This window comes from Ceratotherium simum, chromosome 21 (genome assembly GCF_057802395.1).
Source record: "Ceratotherium simum simum isolate JZ-2026a chromosome 21, ASM5780239v1, whole genome shotgun sequence".
In the NCBI taxonomy this organism is placed as follows: domain Eukaryota; kingdom Metazoa; phylum Chordata; class Mammalia; order Perissodactyla; family Rhinocerotidae; genus Ceratotherium; species Ceratotherium simum.
In genome coordinates this window covers 14,365,906-14,381,417 of record NC_141920.1, presented here as the reverse complement: position 1 = coordinate 14,381,417, position 15,512 = coordinate 14,365,906, and the positions used below count along the sequence as shown (strand labels likewise).

At 47.4% G+C, this 15,512-nt stretch overlaps 1 protein-coding gene across 26 annotated transcripts in view; it reads right to left on the bottom strand.

Annotated features, from left to right (window-relative positions):
- ZMYND8 (zinc finger MYND-type containing 8) overlaps positions 1 to 15,512 on the bottom strand; it is a 129,754-nt gene that overhangs the window by 10,242 nt on the left and 104,000 nt on the right. For 17 of the 26 annotated variants that reach the window (XM_087445159.1, XM_087445166.1, XM_087445170.1 and 14 more), the window contains 6 exons: positions 14,650 to 15,024; positions 12,508 to 12,698; positions 6,782 to 6,862; positions 4,932 to 5,010; positions 2,852 to 3,091; positions 119 to 279 (listed from right to left, as the gene is read on the bottom strand). In XM_087445159.1, the coding sequence (XP_087301285.1) occupies positions 119 to 279; positions 2,852 to 3,091; positions 4,932 to 5,010; positions 6,782 to 6,862; positions 12,508 to 12,698; positions 14,650 to 15,024 (1,127 nt within the window). Of the gene's footprint in view, positions 1 to 118; positions 280 to 1,802; positions 2,707 to 2,851; positions 3,092 to 4,931; positions 5,011 to 6,781; positions 6,863 to 12,507; positions 12,699 to 14,649; positions 15,025 to 15,512 lie in introns of those variants that run through there. The other 9 variants (XM_087445173.1, XM_004430299.3, XM_014787389.2 and 6 more) reach the window with 2 other exon arrangements.

Below are 15,512 nucleotides of genomic sequence, written 5' to 3'. Positions count from 1 at the left end.
CAGAGCAGATACAGAACATTTCCATCATCACAGAAGCTTCTATGGGACAAGGCTGTTCTAAACACACACCTCCCCCCAAAGGGTTGGTGTCACTGGCTGAAGGCATGAGGATACTCACGGAGCCACTGTCCTTGCTTTTCTCAGCTGGCGTCTCCTTCTCTTTCGAGGCACCGGCCGTTTCTGGAGCGGCTGCCTGTGTGCTGGAGGAGCTTCCCTGGGACGGCTTGTTTAGTGTTTCTGTGTTCACCTCAGCATCTGCTTCCTGCTGAGGGGCGGTAGCTGGGGGCAACGGGGAGAGAGGCCAGGTGTAAGCCGAGGACCATGGCTTCCAGGCCTGCAGGGGGCCCCGCTCTGCGCTACACGACAGCGGCTCAGCACAACGCTGACCCAACCACCATCTATAACGGAGGGAGCTGCTCCTCAGCCCCACCCAGGCCACGAGTGCAGGCCCAAGGCCACGGCTCCCAAGTTTTCCAGAAGCTGGAATTCCAGACTTCGTGTGAAAACATGTTGATTTTTAATAGTTACCAATTCAAGGTTTATTAATTCATCCTCGAGACGAAAGCAGATTTGTTGTGGAACAAATAAAGCTCATGAGCAAGAGCCAACTACTGCCGATCTAGAATGCTCATTTCATAATTGCCAAGTTTAGACCTATTTTAGCCCCATGGACTTGCTTCCATCTGAGGCAGGGCAGGGAAATCCACGTGCAAAGCAACATGATGTCAGAGGCACAGGGCATCTGGGCAGGGTAAAAACTTGGACAAATGGAAAAACAGGATGTTTGAGAAGAATTGCAGAAGGATGGACATTATGACGCCACAAAGACAGGGCAGCTGAAGGACAGCTGGGCCATCTTGTAGCAACGGCAAAAGGGTCATCAGACACACTTCAGAACTCAGGGGAATTGAACTCCACTGCAGGAACAGATTCAAGTCGCTATTAAGAAGACACCTCCCCGGGGCCGGTCCGGTGGCGCAGCAGTTAAGTGCACGCGCTCTGCTTCAGCGGCCCAGGGTTCGCCGATCCGGATCCCGGGCGCGCACCGACGCACCGCTTAGCAAGCCATGCTGTGGCAGTGTCCCATATAAAGTGGAGGAAGATGGGCACAGATGTTAGCCCAGGGCCAGTCTTCCTCAGCAAAAAAAAAAAGAGGATTGGCAGATGTTAGCACAGGGCTGATCTTCCTCACCAAAAAAAAAAAAAAAAAAGACACCACCCCAGAGAAGCTTAAACGACACAGCAACATATGGTTCAATATTGCCTTTTTAAAAACGACAAAATAACAGAAGATCTGTCGAGAGCAGGAGTCAGCAAACTAGTCCCACCTGCTTTGGTAAATAAAGTTTTATTGGAACACAGGCACGCCTGCCATTACATGTTGTCTATGGCTGCTTTCACCCTACAAGTTGAGCAGTTTCAATACCACATGGCCCACAAATCCTAAAATATTTACTCCCTGGACCTTCACAAAAAAAGTTTGCCAACCCCTGGTCTAGAGAGTACCTCTCAAACTTGGTCGTTCATACAGCACCTTTGAAAATTGGGCCAATTCAAAGACATGCTGCCTTGTCATATTATTTATGCTATTTTTTTTGTTTTGTTTTGGTGAGGAAGACCGGCCCTGAGCTAACATCTGCCAATCCTCCTCTTTTTTTGTTGAGGAAGACTGGCCCTGCGCTAACATCTGTGCCCATCTTCCTCTACTTTATATGGGACGCTGCCACAGCATGGCCTGACAAGCGGTGCATCAGTGTGCGCCCGGGATCCGAACCGGCAAACCCCGGGGCTGCCGCAGCAGGGTGCGCGCACTTAACTGCTTGCGCCACCTGGCCAACCCCTATTTATGCTATTTTTATTTAAATAAATTCTTTAAAATGGAGACTTTTAACTCTAACCATATAAAGCTAATATTATTTGCCATAAATAAAAGCTAACTGTAAAAATTACTTTTAAAATATTATTAATATATTCTAACTAGACAGTGTTTCCTGCTGGAGTCCCCTGGCCTGAGATCTGCTCGCTCTGTGTTAGAAAGAGATTACAAAAACAGATTAGTTCCAAACCAATACTTTCTCCTTCACATAAGAACTGAGAATCCTTATTATTTAAAGCCGTGAGGGCCGGCCCCGGTTAAGTGCGCACGCTCCGCTGTTGGCGGCCTGGGTTCGGATCCCGGGCGTGCACCGACGCACGGCTTGTCAGGCCATGCTGTGGCAGCGTCCCACATAAAGTAGAGGAAGACGGGCACGGATGTTAGCTCAGGGCCAGTCTTCCTCAGCAAAAAAAGAAGGGGATTGGCATGGATGTCAGCTCAGGGCTGATCTTCCTCACAAAAATAAAAAGCCGTGAGTCCAGGATTACGTAAAAAGCAGGATTTCTCAACTTCAGTACTACTGACATTTTGGGCCAGATCATTCTCTGTTGTGGGGAGCTACCCTGTGCCTCCTAGGGTGTTGAGCAGCATCCCTGGCCTCTACCCTCTAGATGCCAGTAGCGCCCCCTCAGTTATAACCACCACAAATGCCTCGTCATTGCCAAGGACTGGGCGACGGGGAAGAGGGGAACAACCACCGAAACTCACATGAAACTGAAGTCCTCTAGGTTGTCATTACAAGCCCCAGACTTTGGCAAACAACACAAAGAAGGTCAGAGGTTCTAAACACCTGTGCTTCGAGTCTCAGCTATGTGCCTGCATGCTGCTCTCTGTGTGTAAGAGACACGGCTGTTTGCGAGGGTGGCGAGGGACTGGGCAGGCCACCCTCGCCGCGTCAGCCCCCTCCGCGGCCCCGTGGCAGGGCCGAGGGCCCGCCCCACCGCAGCCTGGGACAGGCGGCGCCCTCGTGCGTACCTGACTGGGTACAGGACTTCATGTGCTCGGGCCAGTGGGCCTGCTGGCAGGGGTAGTCACAGTAGCTGGTGTTCCAGCAGCAGTAGAAGATGGCTTCCTTCTTGCAGTTGGCACACCACTGCTTCTTCTTGGTCTCGTCCACCGCCTGCTGCCTCTCCAGCTCCAGCTGCTTCTTCACCTCGGCGATGAGCCGGTCCCGCTCCTGCTCCAGGCTCTGCCGCATCTCCGCCATGGTCAGCTCTGACAGAGGAGGGGACAGGACACGGGCTTCACCCCGGCTCCAGCCCCGGGCGTGAGGTTCTTCACACCAGATCAGACAAGAAGCGGACTCCGACAGACACGGTGTGAATCCTGGCTGGGAGACGCCCCAGCGGTGTGACCCCGGGAGGGGAACCCCGCTTCCCTAAGCCCCGTGTCTCATCTGTAAAACAGGCATTCGCCACACCGACCCGATGGAGCTGCTCGTGATAATGAACGTCAGGCGCCTCGCGCTGAGATAAGGGGAACGCCACGGTGATTCTGTGGGAGGCCCTTAATGAACCCTCGAAACCATTTCCACTAAACTCACTCTGAGTTTTACCATTAGTATAAGCCTTTTTTCTTAATCAATCAAATAGTTATACGGCACCTACTAGACACAGGCACTGTTCTAAGTACCTTCTATTAACTCATTTAACCCTATACAATCCTATGATGTAAGCACTACTATAAAGCCCTTCCACCGATGAGGAAACTGAGGCACACAGCTAATAAGGGCAGATCTGCAACTAGAACTCGGACACGCCTTCTTTTTAGTATTTAGTGGCGGTGGATCAAATCTACCGGACGGGGCGTTTTGGTTCATCATTATGCTAATAGGACAACTATCAACCTGCTCAGCTCACTGAGATTTCTCTAACTTTACTTCAGACAATAAGTGCATTTGCAATTCACCCAAGAGTGACCTGCACACTGAAATAAAAGTTTCCTCAATTCCTTAAAATCCTCTTGTTGAAATTAAAAAAAAAACAAAAAACCTTCAAAAAACACCAGTAAAGAAAATTAACCCCTCATCAAGAAGACAAAAAACACTTGTGGCCAGAAACAACCTTTCCATTACTCATCACTGCCTTTAACGAGGAGCCTGCAAACCACAGCAAGTTCTGGCTAGCCTAGCCCACGCATATTTTTTTCAAATGTGCGGCCAATACTTTAAAAATAGAGAGATTCTGCATAAAAATAGATTCCTTGATTCTACTGGAAACACCAGAAGCAGCAGCAACATCCACAGAAACGTCCTTCACGGCAATAAGCTGAGGGCGCAAGGCTCCTCTCTCGCTGGTTTCATGACGATTTCAGTCTGCAATGCCTGATTTAACAGGAATCGCCGGTGAGCAGGTGAGCACGCCTGGGCGGGCCTCCCTAACAAGAGAGCCGCGGGTTTCCTGACCCTGAGGCTAATACTACACGAGCGTCTGAAAGAAACTGCTCTACCTTTGGGTGGCGGAACCTTTACGAATATCTATGCAGAACGGCAGGCACAACATCAATCTAACCCAGGAACCAACAAAGGAGCTTTGTCTGCAGTGTGAGGCACGCGGAATTTGTTATATGCCCAACGTTCAATGGTTAGGAGGGACAGTCCGGAGCCAGAGTGCCAGACGTGAATCACGGCTGTGTGACTGTGAACAACTTCCTCAACATATCTGTGCCTCAGTCTCTCCACCTGAAAACTAGAATAACAGAGCCCTTTATAACAGTTTCTGTAAGAGTTAAATCAGTTATTTCATGAAAAAGTACTTAAAACGGTTCCTGGCACAAGTTAAGAGTTCAATAAGTAGGAGCCGCTACTGCTGCTGTTAACTGTTCTTTTGTTGCTGATGTCAATACTCTGAAGAAAGGAAGGGCGGGTTCCCACCAACACCTGCTCTGCTCTCTGGTTTCCCCAGGTTAGACGCTCCAGGATTCTGGGGTCTCCCCAGGAGTGGTGCATCCCCCACAGCCCACTTTTGACTCAGTTCACATCTGGACCCTACTCCAGTAGTGCAGGGAAGTGCACACCCAACGCCCTCCCCCGCACAGCCCGAGCCCCAGCCCTCACCCAAGTTGTGTTTCATCTCGGACAGCTCTTGCTGGTGCAGCCACTGAAGCTTCTCGATCTCGATCCTCAGCCTGCGAATCTGTAAGGAGGGAGAGTAAGGCTTCAAAAGCGCGTCTGGGTGCCCGTCACCAACAGGGTCAGGACCCCCGGCTCTCACCCCTCTGAGGGTTAACGTCACGCAGTGAATCGAGGAGCAGGCAGCCTGGACCTGTGCCCATCCTCCCACAGCCACAGGCCAGAGAGGCGGGTGCCAGTGCATTCACCCAAATTCACGAGAAAGTCTGTTTCAAGAAAACCGAATACAAGCAGTCCATCTTTCCCAAGAAATACTGGCTTCAGAAAAGCCACTTAAAGTGAAAACAAGGACCAGATTCTCATAATAAATAAAACATAAAAGGTTTGATTAGGACTTTGGTCTAAAGAAGTCAAACTAAAACAAATAGATAGTTTTATCTCACCTCTTACCTAACATTTTAGGTGAGGTCCACAGTCATTCACCTGAAATTCCAAAGTCTAATATCTCTAAAAACCAAAGGGAATTTTTTGGGGGAGGGGTAAGTTTGGGGCTAAATTCATTTGGAAGGGGAAAAATTAAACTCAATCTGAACTGATATGAAGCTATTACAGTGTTTAATTATTATAGTGATTCTCAAAGAGCTCTCCCCTCTCCCTCCATGACATTGCAGTGTCTGGAGACATTTGGGGTTGTCACAACAGGTGGATGCTATTGGCATCTAGTGGGTAGAGGCCAGGGATGCTGCTAAACATCCTACAACGTGCAGAAAACCCCAACAACAAAGAATTATCTGGCACAAATGTCAGTAGTGCTGAGGTTGAGAAATCCTGATTTATCCCACATGGTCTGAACAATTCTGTTTCACTGCAGAAATGTTGTATCTAATTGCATATTATCTCTTTAAAACCTGAAAAATTCTGGCACACATCTGGACCCAAGGTTTCAAGCGAGACATTATAGATCTGTACTTTCAATCACATGCCAATTCTTAGAATGAGCAAAACAGAATGAAGTATGGTAGTGGGGGCGGGAGTGTGGGGGGGGTTGTTTCTAAAGCAATATTTTCCATTCTTGTTTGACATCCCCAGCATCATCGTAAATAGGGTCAGAGTAACAAAAATATCCAAGGGGATCCACTGATTTCTCTCGGGGCCTCTCTCAAACCTTTATATTCACACTGTTCTCTGTTGAAAGCCATCAGGACACCTTCCTGAAGATGTTCTGTCTGAGTGCCAGCCTACCCCTGGCTCATCAGTCAATGGCTTTGGCATGGAGTTCCCAGTTCTCCAACATCCCTTTAATGACCTCAAGAAATCCCACCACTTGTCACCTTACCAGTGACCCATCTGCATCTGGCTTGAAGCAAATTGGCCTAAGAGGGAAGTTCCGGGAGGTCTATTTTTATAAATGGTCGCTTCATTAGTGGACATTTTAATGTTTTAACCACTCTGTTCGCTAGGCAATCACCTAATTGTGGAGGCTCAGCGCACAAATTCATGGACAGCAAGGATCACTTGTATACAAACATCCCAACTTATGGAGAAGATCAAGGAGACAACTTTATATGAAGCCAAAAGAACTGGTTTCCCGTTTCACCACTGGGTTAACTCAGGCTCTGGCTTTGGCTGTTTTATTAGACGTGAACTGATTACACAAAGCAGGGTTGTCTCCGCAGTGCCAGCCTTCTGGCCAAATGAAGAAACACCCTCGGCAACGACCACACTCAACAGAGCAAGCTGCCTGCTGGATTTTCAGAGGAGCTTCTTCACGGCCCCAGCTTGCAGCAGCCATAAAACACCCTTAGCAAATAAGGAATTACTGTGTCATCTCTGACCTCGGCTATTGTGCTTCCAGTAGTGTTTTTAGAAAGGTCGTTGTATATTTCTGTCATCGTTCCTTTTATTGCATCCATCATCTGAAAGATAAAAACAGAAACAATTCAGTGATCACTTCCCTGAGGCTTTTCTAGATGACATATATCTACAATCTATCTGGATAAAGCAGTGGCTCTCAATTGGAGGCGATTTTGTTCCTCATGGGACATTTGACATTTTTGGTTGTCAAGACTGGTGGGGAGGGGGTGGGGTGGAGAGTGCTACTGGCCTCTAATAGGGGGAAGCCAGAGATATGCTAAGTATCCTACAGTGTCCAGAACAGCCCCCACGATAAAGAATTATCCAACCCAAAATGTCACTAGCACCAAGGCTGAGAAACCCTGGTGTACACCAGGGTAAGGAATTCACCCACCAATTCCCTGTCTCATATTGTGGGGGCAGTTCACAACCATAAAGCTAGTTTCTATAGCCACAGACAAACTGGGGAGACCAAATGTGGCCCCCGGATATGTTTAATTTGGCCAACACAGTGAGTTCGAGGGAGAGATTGTTTTGTTGCTATTGTTTTTAAATGCACTCCCCTTAAAAAAAATGTTTTATTGCGATATCATTCATATACCATACAATCCACCCATTTACAGTGTACAATTCTATGGCTTTTAGTATATTCAGAGTTGTACCTCCATCACCACAATCAATTTCAGAACCTTTTCATTACCCCAAAAAGAAACTCCATGCCCCCTTAACCTCCTAAGGTCCCCATCGCCCCCTGGGGCCCTGACAACCACTACTCCGCTTTCTAATCCTATGGATTTGCTTAATCTAGATATTTCATATACATGGAATCATCCATGGTCCTTTGTGACTGCCTTGTGGACTTAGCACAAAGTTTTCAAGATTCATCTGTGTTGCAGGGCGTATCAGTAATTCACTCCTTTTCATGGACGAATAATAGAGTCCATCATGTGGAGAGAGCTGGTTTGTCATTTTAATGCCTTTGGTGAGGGCACTACCTTTCTAGTTTGTTTCCTATCTTCCTTTTCTTTAATTATCTGATCCCTGAGGGCATCAGCAAGTTTGTGACATCAGCTCAGGTCCACGCAGCAGGCACCCTGTATCTGCTGACCGAATAGTTATTTGCAGGATGAATTTCTCTTCTACCTCCCACTTGCCGACTGACCCCTCCTGCATCACAGAAGAGGAGGGGACAGGAGCCTAAGCTAGGTCTCAGGCCAGGCCTGGCTGCTGCCCAGTCTCCCTGTGTTTTGCAGCCTGCTCCACTTCAGTAAGAAGGCAGGACAAACAGCACCCTCGTATCTGCCCGAGTTGTTCCTACCATTACCTCTTTCCATCCATGCTCTCTCTGAGCCTCGGTTTCCCCATGTAGAAAACAGGATAATAAGAGTGCCCCCTGGAGGGTGTGCACAAGGATTCAACGAGAAAGCCATGTAAAGACTGTGGTTCAGTACCTGCCGCAGAGTAGGTGTTCATGAAGAAATACTTGTTCATCTTGTCTTTATAGAAAAATAAATTCACATGAGCATGTAATTGCAAAACTGCTGCCAACTCCCAAAATAGTAATCCCAAATTCACCCCAAAATGAGAAGAAAATGAATAAAATATCTGTTGAGATTTCCGCTTCCAGCCTGCTGCAGGGGCCACACCGGGATGCTGCCAGCAAAAACACGTGCTTTATGCAGCTTTACGAGTTGGTCATTCTGTATGCGCCTCCTTACCCCACTGCACCAACCACGTCCATTTAAAATATTAAAACAGAATTGCTTTACAAGAAAACTTTAGAAAGTGGATGAAATTCAATACATTACTAATGCAATGGTTACATTCCATTTTTAAGAAATCATGAATTTGTGGACGGACTTTCACTCTTACTTCCAAATATAGCAAAGAACTCAACATTAATAAAGAGGGCCCATCTGCCAAAACACACAAATCTGGGTCTTCAACTCCGGGTCACCTCAGAGACAGGAAAGTTCATCAGCTCCAAAAATATGTCACTATGTTCATTTTCTTAACTGCAAAGAAAATGTCTATCAGAAAGTTCATTCCTCAATTTTGTTGAGTAAAGGAGGAGGCAGAAGGTACTGGAATAAAAATGGCTGCAGAAGCTGAGAAAACTAGTTCGGCGCAAACCACTAGCCAGATCTACTCTGCTAGCCTCAGTTTTCCCATCTGTAAATAGACAGCTTGGACCAAATCAATGGAAGGTGTGACACAAGGGTCAATTGCAAAGAGAACAAGAGACCATTTGGGCAATACCAGACATCTTCTTAAATCAGTAATGAAAAAACTCCCCCCCCTTCAATTCTCTTGGAATCCTACGGATCATGTTAGGAAGAAAGTCTCAGTTTGGTGCCAGTATGTCGTTAACACTTTCATGACAATCTTTTTAACGAAAGGAAAACGGACGTAGGCTTCAAGCCTTGACAAGGAACAGTATCTGGTGAGGATAACCTTAATTTTACTTAAGTTCTTTAATTTAATTTAATTTAAATAAAATTTAATTTAATTTAAATAAAAATATTAAATCAGTAGTAGTTCAGGTGGTCAACAGGTAAGACAAAAGTCTTGAGGACAACAGATAACTGACACTTGAATCCTTCCTGTTCTGAAACTGAGGGACTTGATAACAATTCATGCAATTTATTCAAAAAGGGGACAGACATACTAAATAAGAGACCAAGTTGTCCCCAAGACTAGTTCTGATGATCTCTTTAGACACACTGAATCTTAATGAAGTGGGGCTACTTAAAAAAAAGCCACGTCTTAGCAGTTAAGTGAGCAAGCTCCACTACTGACGGCCTGGGTTCGGATCCCGGGCGCGCACCGACGCACCGCTGCTCCAGCCATGCTGAGGCCGCGTCCCACATACAGCCACTAGAGGGATGTGCAACTATGACATACAACTATCTACTGGGGCTTTGGGGATAAAAAGGAGGATTGGCAATAGATGTTAGCTCAAAGCCGGTCTTCCTCAGCAAAAAGAGGAGGATTAGCATGGATGTTAGCTCAGGGCTGATCTTCCTGACAAAAAAAAAAAAGCCACGTGTGGGGCCGGCCTGGTGGCGTAGCAGTTAAGTGCGCGTGCTCCACTTCGGCGGCCCTGGGTTCACAGGTTCAGGTCCCAGGCACGCACCAACGCACTGTCTGTCAAGCCATGCTGTGGAGGCATCCCATATAAAGTAGAGGAAGATGGGCACAGATGTTAGCCCAGGGTCAATCTTCCTTGGCAAAAAGAGGAGGATTGGCAACAGGTGTTAGCTCAGGGCTAATCTTCCTCACAAAAAAAAAAAAAAAAACACCCCATGTACAAGAACAATCAGCTTGTGGACACTGGACATCTGTGGTCAGCAGGCTTGGTGTAAATTCAGAAACCAGCTCAAAGCCAGGTAAAGAGCACTCTTTAGATCCTGGCTGCTGCCATTCAAATCCCAGCTCAGCCATTCACTGATGGTGTGACCCTAGATAAGTTGTGTAACCTCGCTGGGCCTCAGTTTTCCCATCTATAAAACGGGGGTGGATAACAGTACTACACCTCATCAATTTGTGAAGAAGACTGAGTAAGTAATGTACACAGAGCGCTTGGAGCCGTGTCTGGCCCCAAGTAAACGCCATGCAAACATTAGCTACTGCCACTTCATCCTACCTAGTGTGACAGACGGATTCGAAGATGGCTCCCAAAGATCCCAGTGCTCTGGTATTTGTGCCCTTGTGTAATCCGCCCTCCTTCGAGTGTGGGCGGGCCTAGCAACCTGCTTTTAACCAACAGAATATGGCAAAGGTAATGGGATGCCACTTCGGCAATTACGCTATGCAACACTGTGATTTCCGTCTTGCTAGCAGGCTTTCTCTAACACGCTTAAAGGAAGCAAGCTGCCATGTTGAGAAGGCCCACCTAGCAAGGAACTGAGGGCACCCTCCAGCCAACAGCCAGCTAGGAACTGAGGCCTCAGCCCAAAAGCCCTCGAGGAAGTGAATCCTGCTCACAATCACTTAAGTGAAGTGGATCCTTTCCCAATCGCACCTTCAGATGAAACCTCAACCCTAGCAGGCACCTCGACTATAGCCTGCCAGAGGGCCCAGAGCAGAGGACCCAGCGGAGCCATGCCCAGACTCCACACCCACGGAAACTGTGAGCCAAGAAATGTGTGTTGTTTTCAACTGCTACGTTTTGCAGCAATCGGTTATGCAGCCACAGGTAACTAATACTCTTAAATAAAAGGAATAAAAAAATGACCGACAAAAACTCATTGGTAAAAAATTATATATACGGTCTCTCACCATCCAGAACTAAAAAAGATTCTACCTTTAACACAACATAATAAAGTAACTCTTTATCATGAAATTTCAAGAATCCTAGAAACGACTGTTCTCACCTACTGTCATTCATTCTGTCTAGAAACTTGAATAGTTTACTCATTATTATTATTGCCTACTTAGTAATTTACTAAATACTCTTAGTAGATTATTACTCATTAGCTACTATCAATAGTTACTGATAGTAATAAGGCCAATGACGAGAATTTAGGCAACAATACGCATTCATTCGACAACTATGAATCAAGCACCTACTATGTGCAGGCATGGTTCTAGGCCCTGGCAGTGAGCAAAACAGACAGAATCCTGCCCTCATGGAGCTGACAATCTGGTGGTGGTTATGACTGCCAAGTGCTCTATTGATATGCACCTGCACAGCTCTCCAGGGCACTTGTACGACAGTGAGGAGAGCTGCAGGTTTTATCCACCGGATTCAACAATGAGCATAAAAGCACTCAGTAAGTTAAGAGATAAAAGGCAAGAGCTGATGCTGAGAGAGAGCCCACAAGTGAACCCACAGCAGGGAATCCTGGCCCCCAGGCCACTCACAAGGAGTGTGGCCCAGGGTGGGGGGACGAGTCAGCGGGGGAACCCACTACTCCCCAGTCCATTCTGGCTCCTGGAAACATCTAGGTGCAGACGTTGTACCTTACAAGTCTCACGTTTATGCCTCTGTCACATTGGTTCCCCGTGGCTTCTAAATGCAAACCAACCCCTTGGTCTGTGGTTAACTGAAAGAACAGAAACTTGTTTCAATGCTTAGGGAAAATCTGTCCTTAATGAGTGACTTGAACCTGAAGGGTAATTTTGATTCTATGTCATTATCCTGCTATGTGCTGATTTTAGAATCTAAGCCCTCGGCGGGCTGGCCCAGTGGCTTAGCAGTTAACTGCGCGTGCTCTGCTGCTGGCGGCCCGAGTTCAGATCCCGGGCGCACACCGATGCACCGCTTCTCCGGCCATGCTGAGGCCACGTCCCACATACAGCAACTAGAAGAATGTGCAGCTATAACATACAACTATCTACTGTGGCCTTGGGGAGAAAAAGGGGAAAAAAGGAGGAGGATTGGCAATAGATGTTAGCTCAGGGCCAGTCTTTCTCAGCAAAAAGAGGAGGATTAGCACGGATGGCAGCTCAGGGCTGATCTTCCTCACAAAAAATAAAAAAAAGAAGAAGAAGAAGAATCTAAGCCCTCTAGATTCAGTCCATTCTATATTTCTCTGGCTAGATCCAACTTTAGACCCAAATGAAAGAGTCTGGTCGTGGAGATCCTCAGTAAAACAAGGTTTTCCCTCCTAGATTCCCCACTAAAACTGCGAGGTCATGACCCCGTGGTTCCCGTCAGGAAGCTGGTCCTCTGACATCCTGCCAGGGGCCTGCTGGTACTCACTTTGCTAGTGTACTTGGCGATGTCCGCGGCAACGTCGGCGGAGGCGGTAGCGATGGGCAGGTCTGCACTGACTGAAGAGGCGAGGGTGCTCGTGGACCCGGAGCTGGTGACCAGGGGCGACGACTGAGTGCTGGTCACCAGGGTGATGGTGGAGGTGGACGGGCTCTGCGTGATCTCCTTCTGCTGGACAGCTAGGAAAGCAAAGGGTCCTGGTCACCCCACTGCCGTGGGAAGGGCCCATCCCAGCACAGAGCTGTGGTGTGGGAGTGGAGCCCTTGATATGTGCCCCGTGAGCTTTTCTACTTTCAAGTGACAAAAATTCTACCCTGGACCAAACTCTAGCCAGGCTCCTCTGAACCCTTTCTCAAATAGGCCTCAACCTTGGCCTATAAAGACTGGGGCAAATACTAACACAGCTTTGAACAGCTCAAGGCCGCATCCCTAGGATGACCCCAGGCCCTCTTACAGTGCCTGCCTGAGAAAATTCAAGGCTGCCAACTGAATTGACTATTTGTTCCAGCCAATACCTGAGGATAGGGCCCCGTCTCCCAGGCTCTGTGGGAGGGTAGGAACCCAACTTCAATGCCAGTCAGCAAACAGGTTTCAGATGGAGCAATCCCCCTTCCCGCTTTTTATAATTTTTCACACCCTGACTCTTACTGAGTCCCCACTCGCCCGCCTCCCTTCTCCCTCATTCTCCCTTTGAAACACCCAGTCACCTTTGTACAAATCGCAGTTGACTTCAATTCACACTGGACTGTTTTCCCTATTGCAATAGTATATTACTGATTAAAATCTGTCCTTACACCTTTAACTAGTGTCCAGCTTTGTTTATCTTGGACACAGGACAATCTACAAATTGAGAACCATCCTGTCAATGAGCCTCTTCTTGCCAGCACCTATATTCCCCTGGGGACGGCTCATAATGCTCATGGGCCATGAAGACAGAAGACGGGAACTGGTCATCTCAATCTCAAATGTCCTAGCTTCAGTTCTGCCCACCAACTTTGTACACAGCAGGATCCATCGGCTCTACTCCAATTTTGCCTGTCCAATCTTTCAGTCTCCACCTGCCTCAACCTTTGAAGGGTTTCATTGTGGGACAATTCAAGATTCGGCTACTCTCAACTTCCCATCCTGCTACTCTTAAGAGTTCTACTCACTAGGGTGCACTCACTATGTGAGAGCTTCAACCAAGGAGCCTGACCTTCAAGGATCTAGTTGCAGGTTTCCCTGTAGGACTAGATCTACATCAGTGCTCACAAAAGCTGGGCACACGGGTACCCATCAGATGGCACCTTCTTTGGCCTTACATCAGCTCCAGGTGGAGCCTGCTGCATGGCTGGTGGGAGTTTTGATTCCACAACTTCAGCAACTGGTACTTGATGCTGGCTCTTCTTTTGTGTGTGGCTGATCCCTAGTTATTAAGGTAGCCTTTGCTACCTACTGCTCCCACTGCACTCTCCAAAATAATGCCAAGGGCTTCATGCATGTGCACAAGGAAACTTATCCAAAGGTATTCATTGCAGCACTGCTTACAAAAGGAAAAAACTGGAAAATCCTAAATGCCCATCAGTAGGGGAATACTTTAAATAAACTATGGAATACTATGCAGCAGTCCAAAAGAATAAGGTAGATCTCTATGTAGTGACATGGACAGACCTCCAAAACATGCTGATGGGTGAAAAAAAGCAAGAATGGTACCATTTTTATGTTTTAAAAAAGGAAAAAGGAAAAAAAAAAAAGTAATATTTTTATGAAGTCATATATATATATATAAAAATATATATGCATACATGCATAAAAAAGAGTTTTACAGTTAAGAGTGGCCACTAAGAAAGGGTGGAAAATGAAATGGAAGGTCAATCAACACAAGAAATTTTTGTGTAAATATTTTACCCCTTTCTAAGAAGAATCTATGCACGTATTGTTTTTTATAAAATAAAAAAATAAATAAAAGTAAAAATCCAAGTTGCAAAACAAGTTTTAAAAATTATGCCAAGTGGAATGTGTAAGGCCTTCAGGATACAATGGCCAGTAAACAAAGGAGAACTCAAAAAATAAAACAACAATGGTTTTTCTCCTGTCCATGTGGCAAAAAGGGACCGGGCGCCACGGAGAGCAGAAGGGGAGGCTTGGTACCTTTCACAGCCTGTCTGGTCTGATATCTCGTCCCCTGGGAAGACTGAGGCTGCTGTTGCTGGTTTTGCTGCTGCTGCTGCTGCTGCTGGCGCTGCATCTTCTGCATGTGCCACTTTTGGGAGGACGTTTGAAACTTACTTGATGAGTTCCACACGACCCGCTGCACGGCCGGGGCAGTCTCCTTCGGTAAAAGCGGCCTCTGCTTTTTCACCGGGCTTCCTGTGGCGGCGGCGGCCGGGGCCGTGACCGTGGACGTGGTGCTGGTGGTGGCCGTGACACCAGCCGTGGGAGTTTGGGCGGAAGAGCGGGTGAGGACCGGCGTTTCAGGGGGAGACTGGCTGCCTGCCGTGGTGGACGGTGGAGCTTTACCTACAACTAAAGCCAATGCGTGAAAAAAAAAAAAAGAAAAAAGTAGATTTGATTCAGGTTCGCCAGCAGGGTCTCTATGCCAGCAAATTCTGGGGGAAACAACCCAAGGCCAGGAATGCTGAACAAATTCAGCACATCAAGGATGCCCCGACCAAGGAAGCACATTCTCATCTTACACACTTCGACAGCTGCTGCAGCATCTTCTATCTCACACGGTATCAGCCGCCTTGAGTGAGCACTTGCTCACATCTGAGACACATGTCAAGGCCTCTGGGGGAAATAGGGCAAACGAGACCCAGTCCCTGCCCTCAAGCCAAACCCCCAACTGGTGGAAGGGGCAGTGGATGACAAGGATCACTGCAAGGGTCTTGTTTTACCAAGTGAGAATTGGGTAAGTACTTCGAGAAAGACCCAGCCACGGTCAATCCAGAGATTAAGAGAAACGTTTTGGCTGGGGAACTTACAGAGCATGTACCCCAGGGAACCAGGTGGCT